Raw genomic sequence first — 9,457 nt, forward strand, 5'->3', positions numbered from 1 at the left:
ATTTGACTGTATGATCTGGTGAACTGGAAAGTGCTTTGAGATGACATGATGTGAATTGGCGCTATAGAAATAAACTGAATTGAATTGAATCTCTAAGACCAGAAAAATGATTCTCGTTTCGGCTGCCAAGTCCTAGTTGTTAAAGATTTCATGGCTCAAAAAGCTGTTGCATCACAGACTTAATATTTAGAGATTTTCTTGCCACTTATATCACAAATCCCCTGCTGAGTTAAAAAAAAAAAAACAGCAGTTTGAAACCCCTCATTATTTGGTATACGAAGGATTAAAAAAAGTCTAAAAAATGTAATATGAAGTCCTGTATACAAATGATCTAGTAAAAGATTATATATATATTTTGTATATGAATGGCTCACTAGTAAAAACTATCACAGAGAAAGAAATATCAACAGTGAGGGACGAACCGAGGCTTCAAGAGGGAGAGAATTTAACTTAAAACACAAAGTATTCAACATGTAATGGTTTAGCTATTGGCATGCTCTATGTATATCAGCATCCATCGTGGTTTAGCTACCTTTACCATCAGCTGGAAAGTGAGTTGACCCCAGTTCTAACTGTGAGATGTCTAAACGACTGCAGCTATTCCCTAATCAATCATATTAAGGAAATCATTTTTCAGAAGGATGAACCAGAGCAACGTAACTGTTGCATTTTCACCAGTCTGTTTGTCTCTCCGTGTTTTCACTAATTGTTTTATTCCTTACACCATTGTTTTTCTTCTGTCTTTATTTATAATCACCTTTTTAATAGTAGAAAAATATATTTTCTTCATTCTGCCAGAAAGGTCTTCCTGAGGGTTTTTGACCAAATCTTTAGTTTCTGACCTGCAAACTGTCTGTTAGACCAGTAATGCAGGAAATCAGTCAATTCTGGTTAGCAGCCATTTTTGGGTGGATCTCTACAAAATAAAATGTTAAAATTCCTTTTTTTAATGGAAAGGTGAGGTATTAATGTGATTTTTAGATGATGTTGGAGTTTAATTTGAAAACCATACAATTTGACACTATTGTAATGATGTGTTGCTGAAATAAGTTGTAAGAGAAACAATTGTTCCTTTAGTCTGTATTGTTGTGCAGAGTGAAACTGTTCCCTCCTTGGTGTAATGCTGGTGTTTGTCCTCCACAGGGTCAGCTTTCCCACGCCTTAAACGGTCTTTCAGACCGAGCCACCGAGGCAAAGGAGTTCTTGGTTCAGCTAAGAAACATGGTGCAGCATATCCAGGTACTTACGCATTCATTCAAGCAAGAAGATAATTATGTTTCCCTTTATTGCAACCTCCTAAAATCTACATAAAACACACCTGCTTCTACTCTAACTTGTGCATTTTCTTATTACCAAGCTTCTGTCATTTAGCTGCATGTAGAGTTACTGTAATAAGGAAAAAACATTGTGATAAAAGTTTTATTGACTATTTTTTAAAAGCTCACTTGGAAGGTAATTTTATCCTACCTTTACAAAGATAAGTTGGGGTGTTTGTGGATTAGAGTTAAGTTATACTTATAAGGCTTCCTCAGGTGAACCACATGAAGTCACATAAAGTCATGAAACTTCAAAGTTAAAATATGCAGCTTGGTGAAATAATAAAAAAAAAAAATAAGAGACAACATTGGCTGAAATTGACTAGTGAATTTCTCATGATGCTGATGACACTGTGGTATACAGCATGTTGGATTTAGAAGCCTGCGTGAAGACAAAGCCAGATGAAGCTGCTGTCAGCCTAATATGGCGATTAGAGCAGTGAGGTGGGATTAAGGGCCTCCATTGATAATCATCCCACACTTAGACACATGTATTTACTGAGTGCTACTCTGAGGAACTCAATATTACAGATGTTTGAAAATAGAAAGCAATATTTTTCAAGGTATAAACATTAAATTTTCAAGGATTGTTTAATTTGTAACAGTCATATTTTTATTACAATATTTTAGATTTGTACTTTTTTATTTATAAAACAATGTGTAGAAGTGTGGAGCATTAAGGATGCAAAAATGTGTGTGTTTGTGGATTTACCAGAGAAAGTATGTTCATAAACTGTTAAATAAACTTGGAATCAAACACATTTGATTATGTACTTGAAATACATTTTAAATCAATCGATCAATCAGGCATTATTTATGAAGCTCTTCTCATACCATCAAATGTAACATTTAACATTTACCAAATGCAACACAAAGAAAATGTTTCTACGGAGTTTAAAACAAGAAAGAAAACAACCATTAAAAAAATGCAAAGAAAGTCATTTTAATTTATTTTAATTTGAAATGAAGTATATAACGGCAAATATCTGGAATTTTAAAGGCATGTAAATAAAGCAAAAAGGAGGTAAAGGCTATATAACCTTGGGGAGTGGCAGCATAGTGGTTAGGGCATAGAGCTTGGAATCCTTAAGGTTGTAAGTGTCATGATGGGTATCTGAATTAAGCCCAAAATGCAGAACACACACAGAAACTGGGTAAAAGTTCAACAGAGTTTATTTGCACAAGCACAAGGAATGAAACACTGGAACTGATTCAGGGTTGGTTCACTAAAGTCTTGACTGGGACTGGAGACTGTTGGTTAGCAGAGTTCATGAGAAGCTAAGCGTCTAGCTTCAGGCTTAGCATGGCAGACCTTGATCCGAGCTTCCAGCTCACTGCAGAGAACAACAGGGAATATTCCCACAGACTGCCACTCTGGCTCTCTGAGCAAGACCCGTAACCCCACACTGCTCCCCAGGGGCCACACTATGGCAGCCCACTGCTCCCCAAGGGGAGGGGTTAAATGCAGAGGTACATTTCTCCAATGTGAGATCAATAAAATTCAATTATTATTTATTAACCTTAAATTGAAGTTATTATGGATTTACACTGTGCTGAGATCAATATAAATTATATTTAAGACACAGAGGTGGGTAGTAATTAGTTCCATTTATTATTTAAGTAATAATTAAAAAAAAGAAAGTACTTTTAGGAATAGGTTTACTCTGCTGTACTTCTTACTTTTAAGTGAGTAATATTCTTATTTATTATCGCTACTCCTTCTCTGTCCTCTGTGAGTAATTTGAACTATTCCAAAATCAGGTAAACATACAGTAAACAGTGAAAGTTTGTTGCCTTCTCCTAACATACATACAGGTATCATTGTCTGCATTGGTTTTATAAGTTTTATGTTGAAAAAAAATATTGGTTAAAGTATTTCTTCTGAATGAATTTGTTCTTTTTTATTCATGACATTTATTTGTTATTCTTTAGGCGTTTCAGTCTTTAAAATGCCAGAACCTGCATATAAAGTCTGTTTGCCAGCATAATTGTCATGAAACGGTGTTTGTTTGGAGGACCCAAATGCAGAGACCAGTTGGCAGAGGTGAATTAAAGTCGGTTTATTCAGGTTCACAGGTCCAGGGACAGGAATCAAAGTCCAACAGAAAACAACAAACGAACCTGAACCAAGGAGACATCAGGGGAAAACCAAAACTAGGAGCCAGGGAGAGACGAGGTACACAGACAGAAGTTAGACAGAAGTTAGACGAGGATCCAGCAAACAGGAACTGAAGAGGGAGGGCTTTTAAAGGGGACAGAGACAAAGAGAGGGCTGACAAGGGGATTAAAAACAGGTGCAGGCAGAACAGAAAACAGAGCAAGGGAAAGAGGACACAAGAGGGCAGCAGAGGACAACAAATGGAAAACCAAGAAAAACAGGAACAAACAGACCAAGACTGACAGTAATTTATAAACATTAAATCTGATGTTATTATCCAACATTTACCTTTTTACCGAATACTTTTTAACTTTTCCTTGAGTAATTTATTGGATCACTATTTTTTACTTTTACTTGAGTAAAAAAATGTTAAAGTAGTGCTCCAACTCTCTTAAGACATTTGCAATATAAAGAATAATGCACATGAATTTTCTTAAAATTTGAGAGAAACAAATTGTTGCTAAACTTTGAGTAAAACCAGGTTTAAAAAGATTTGAATTTGCGTCTAAAACCCTGTCCACTTACAGGGGCCCTCATGTCTTCAGGAAAGCTTTTCTAAAGCAACGTTATGGAATACATTTACTAGCAGGTTGATTCCTAAAACAATTAGATTTTTAAGCCAGTATACATCAGTGCATCTATGCTGTTATTTAACCACATCCACATAGGAAGCTGACACCGTGAAGGGAGGTCAGTAGGTGTTTTTGGGCGGCTCATGTCTGTAATGGGTTTTATTTGTCCATCAGGAAAATGGTGTGGAGTTTGAGGCCTGTCTGGTGGCGCAGTGCGATGCACTCATCGACGCCTTGAACCGACGCAAGGCTCAGCTTCTGGCTCAAGTGAACAAGGAGCACGAGCACAAGCTTAAGGTGAGCAACACCCATCCACATCAGGTGGAACCATGTCTGCATGTTTCCACTAAAACACACCGTTTGGTGCGTGACTTCCACACTGCTCGGAAACAAAAGAGAGAAAACGGAGGCTGTAACACTAAATGATGCATGAGCTTTCACTGAAAATTAAGTTTCAAATTGGAATGAGAAAACAGAATCTGGTGCCTTTGTTGCTTCTCAGTAAATCAGATTGAGCTGCCATAAACTGGAGCTATTACTTGCCCTGAGGGGAGTCAATCTGTCATCATTTCCTGCAACATAAAATGTTTCTCTGCAGCACAAGTACTTAAAAAAAACACCTTGTTTTAGAATATTGTTTTTAAGGTTATAGATTTGCCCTATAATGTGTATTTCTTATTAGTTTCTGATTTGATGGGTTTGATAAAGATTTGGAAAATAGCAGTCTTTATTCTGATAATTTCTGAAGTATTTCTTGCTGTATTTTCCTTCAAAGCCTCCACAGCAAGTGGAACTAGACCTAGAAATGAGAGGAGGATGAGGAGAGACACATTTGTTTTTGTACAGCATCCAATTTCATGCTTGGACGCTGTGCAGAATCAGGGTTTAACACGTGTAGGTGGGTTGAACAACACAGCCTGTGCATGGCAACATGTGAGCAGACTTACACACAGCATAGACAAACAAGATTCACAGAATTTAAGTCTCATCTTTACTTATAGCTGTTTTATTTCCTCTTATTTACTGAAATAAAGGTTTTTTGCGAAGGACAGTGCAGCACACTGGAAAAACTTCTGTTCTTCAAATCAAATCAAATAGTCCCAACAGTTTGGGGGTGGGAAGTTATTGGAGAAGAACTGAATTTAATACCTTGCAAAATTCCCCTCCACATTTTGTCCCATTCCAAACACAAACTTTGTAATATATCATTTAGATACAGTATATCTACTTTATGTGATAGATTTGTTTTCATGCTCCATAGGAACCCATTTAGGAACCCTCCACCAGCTTTGCCCACTTAAAGATTACAATGTTTGGACATTCTTTCTCGCAAAAAGCTCAAACTCAGTCTGATTGAATTAAAATTCAATTTTCTTTAAATAGTTTGTGTTTAGCTTCATCCTTCATCCTACTTCGCTGCCAGACCTGCCTGCAGAAACATATTAAAAGGGGGGCACGCTTTTTCAACAAACCTTTTTTTTTTCCTTCAGGCTTAAAAATGGGTCTTTGATCACTCCTACAGTGCAGAGAGAATAAAATGTCATTCAATAGAAATCTACCAAAATAAAAAAAATAGACAATGAAAAATGCATTGTGCTATGCTACGGCTATGCAATTAACTCAAACATATCAATCAACATAAGCACTGACATCAGGCTGATCACTGACTGAAGTAAACATTGATACTAGGAGAGGTAAATCCAGCAACACTTGGGAATCTTTACAAATCTTGCATCAGAAACAAGAATGGTGTCTTTCCCCAAGCTGTGAAGGCAATCATCCACCTGCTGCCAGACACTTAACTTCCTATTTAACATTTGAAGTCTCCCCTAACGATGCTGGTTCTTCACACTTTTCTATACCTTATGTTTGTGTATTATAGGTGCATTTGGAGCCAGGCTATTAAAAAACTCATTATGGTGACATAATGACAGTAAAGACTCTTAATTCAGCAAGGGAGCACAAAGATTACAGGGTTTTTGTGGATCAATAAAAAACATTAAAAGTCATAAAATTCTAATTTTTTTAAATTAAGACCTTAATTGGCTTTAAAAATCATTAAATGTGTTTATAGTGGCATTTAAAATGGTTAGTTAAAGGAAGAAAAAAAAGGTTTATAAAAACAATTTTGTCAGATATATTAGAATGAACTGAGAGCATTAAAAAGCATTAAATTAGAGTAACTCATTCCTGTCTAAACCCCGGATTAAAGCAAAGTGTTATTCTTGTGCTTGCAACTAACCCAATTTGTGTTTGGGTGAGTCTGTGTGGGAGGTGTATGGAAGCATCGGTGTGGGTCAGAGAGAAAAACTTATCAGGAAATTTTTTGTAATGTTGCCACGCTTCTCCTGTGGCTGAATAAACCAGAATATTTCCTGGAATTTCGCTGCTTCTTTGAAAAACAAAAAGACATGCAAAATACTCAAATATGAGGAAAAAAGCTTATATTATTGCTTCTTTTTACATTTTTATCACATGACTGTGCACCTTAAAGTAAGCCATGCTGCTCTTGGGGATTGATTTTTGATTATTTTTGGATTGCCAGAAAACATAATCACTTCTACAGCCCATAATGTGTTACCGTGCATATGTCAGGTTGGTGCACATGTGCACCACAAAGTGAATCCTAATGCAGGTAGCAGGCCTGAAATTGCTCTTAATCACATAAGTTACCTGCAGAGTTACTGAGGCAACACATTATTGCTCTGTTTTTCAGGATTTTATTTTTACTTTTTCAGTTAGAAGGGATGTTTTTGTGGAATCCCTGATAGGAGCTTGCATGCATTAAACATTGCTAGACTATATGCTTTAGCTGACAACAGCTTTACCCAATCAGGACCTTTTTTTCCCCCCAGTAGACCCATATATTATTTGAAGTATACTAAAACAGCAGGATTCAATTTAGTCTAAAAAGTCTTAAAAAATACAGACAATCTGTCTGAGAGGAAACTGTGGTTGCAAATGATGCAGCATCCTTGCTACAGCCTCTCACTCCTCTCCTGTGTTTCACGGCCCCTAACACTGAAGACTGGCCGTCACCATGGTGACCAGTTTAGCTTGCTGTTGCGAAGCCATGGAAACGAGAGGTAGTCCTTCATTGCATGAGTCAGGTTAATTTTTTTCTATCTCTCAGAACATCAGGAAGTCTGTTCCGTGTGTTTGTTGAAGGAGAGGGCAGAGGCGGAGGCTTGTTTTATAGAGGTTTGTCACATGGAGAGGTTACAAAAGCTCCTCTACCGAGTCTCGCTCTAACGCCCACACAGACATGTGATGCTGCCTGGATTTGAGTGGAAATAGAAATGCAAAACTGAGCCAGCTCAGAGAAATAAAGAAAGAGTTGTTTCTACATTTCAAAATACGATAGCCACAAATCTCAATGAAATTTATTGGGAATTTGTTGTGATGGACCAAAACAAAATGGAGGTTATTTGCAAAGGTGCATGAAAAGGGTGCATGACTTTGTTATTGTTTTGTAACAAAAAAATGTCTCATCTCCCAATTTAATTATTCAAATTCATTTCACTGCAATCTTAGCTGCAGCTCTGCAAGTTCTTTGGTCACCGCAGTACAGAAACTTCCCTTGTCAGGGTGTTTATTGACAGAAAGCAGACTGTAAAAGTTATTCTGATTCTGATACCAGTATAGGAAATGTCTCAGATGCTGCTGAAAATGCAGGCATAGTATTGGCGAATATTGGAGTCCAGGCATCGACTGGATAACATGTCATTTTAGCGCATGATGTTGTTGGATCATTAAAATAAGTGGTCCTCCTAATCGTCAGTCATTCTGATGATATATGTAAGGCCGTCCTACGTACTCGTCCCCATTTTCACTTGCAGCTGGTGAGTCTGACATAGTGTTGAAAAAGTAAGCTTGCATGAGTGATGCAAAGAGCAACTTTTAAATAGAGCGTGCACGAGGAGAAATGGGCTCCTGTACGCTCTCACACGCGTTTAATAGGCGTGTTTAACAGCCGTTTAATAGCTTGGTAATACTATTACTACTAGTACTACCAATACTACTTGTGTTTTTTAATACTGTGCTGTTTTAAAAAGAAATGGCTTAAATTTGCTGTATTTATTCATGTTTCCAAAGGTTTAACCTCAGCCAGGCCTTATCACAATAATTATAATGCGGTCGTGCAGGTTTATTAGGATTCTATAAATATATATAATTATATAACAAACAGCTATGCGTTAAAATGTCACTATGTGACCAACAACAACTTAAAGCCCTGTGTAAGAAATCAATGCATAGATGTGTCAAAAAATTTTCAGCTGAATGAAAAAAAAAACAAGAAGAAGAAATACCCAATGGAAGAGTGTAAAAAAATAGTACACAACTTTGGTTAAAACAGCTAGAAACCATCAGGCTCTAAATCTGGTTGTAGGGATGGACTCCAGTCATCCCTTCAAGTGATTCCAGTCTTTAAACGTCTGCCTTTTATCACAGAAAGAATATTTCAAAGGACCTTGAAAAACAAATTCATGCGCTTATCTTTAGCATAATTTATTCCTACAACAGCATCTTCACAGGTCTAAATAAAAAGTTCAGTCCAGAATGCCTCTGCCTCCATCATCACTAACACTAAGAAATTGGAGAACATCAGCCCAGTTTTCAGACAATAGACTTTAAAATACTTTTGTTAGTCTATAAATCATATTCTCGGTTTATAAACCACAGAGACCTCTCAGGTCTTCTGGCCTAGATCTACTCTGCATACCCAGAACCAGAAGCGGACATGAAGGCAGCTTTAAGTTGTCACGCTCCACAATTCTGCAAAGTTAAACTAAAAAAAAAAAAAACTAAATATGATCAACTCTAATTGGGTAGACACAGATCAAGGGGCCTCCAGAGTTTCTGAGGCACATTTTTAAACCATGTGGCACAGAGCATCTTGGTGCAGTCCGGCAACAAATCAGAGAAGCTAAGCTGGGAGCTGGAAGGGAGGCAGACCCTGCATCAGAGCCCTGATCTCTTCTCTAGAGCTGTCAGTTAAAAAAACTATTGAAAATGAACAAGAACATATATAAAGGGGAGCAAGCTAGGTTTACATTCAAAACCATGAGAATGTATATTTTCATGTGCAAAGAGAGTACTCTGGTCACTCCATTAAAATATTACGTTAAAGGACTTTGGTGAAACTGTTCATGAATACCTACATAAAATATCAAAACTCGCCAACAAATTATGTTCAATTTTATATTCTTGAATTTGGAGTTTTTACCACTTACCTAAAGACTCTTTTGATTACCTCTAGCAGCTACAAACAACAGCACCAAATTACGGTGGCCCTGAAGTGCAAACTGCAACTACAAATCTAAAAGCGCAACTACATTAAGGAAATCGCAACTACATAAAGCAAAGCGCAACTACATTAAGGAAATCCCAACTACCTTAAGGAAAACAAA

General features: G+C 37.0%; 1 protein-coding gene across 3 annotated transcripts in view; it reads left to right on the top strand.

The window, feature by feature from the left end:
* trim9 (tripartite motif containing 9) overlaps positions 1-9,457 on the top strand; it is a 56,650-nt gene that overhangs the window by 19,630 nt on the left and 27,563 nt on the right. For all 3 annotated transcript variants that reach the window (XM_015394237.1, XM_015394238.1, XM_015394236.1), the window contains exons 2-3: positions 1,144-1,239; positions 4,221-4,343. In XM_015394237.1, coding sequence (XP_015249723.1) covers positions 1,144-1,239; positions 4,221-4,343 — 219 coding nt within the window. The remainder of the gene's footprint in view (positions 1-1,143; positions 1,240-4,220; positions 4,344-9,457) is intronic.

Source organism: Cyprinodon variegatus, unplaced genomic scaffold (assembly GCF_000732505.1).
Source record: "Cyprinodon variegatus isolate N-32 unplaced genomic scaffold, C_variegatus-1.0 Scaffold678, whole genome shotgun sequence".
Lineage (NCBI taxonomy): Eukaryota > Metazoa > Chordata > Actinopteri > Cyprinodontiformes > Cyprinodontidae > Cyprinodon > Cyprinodon variegatus.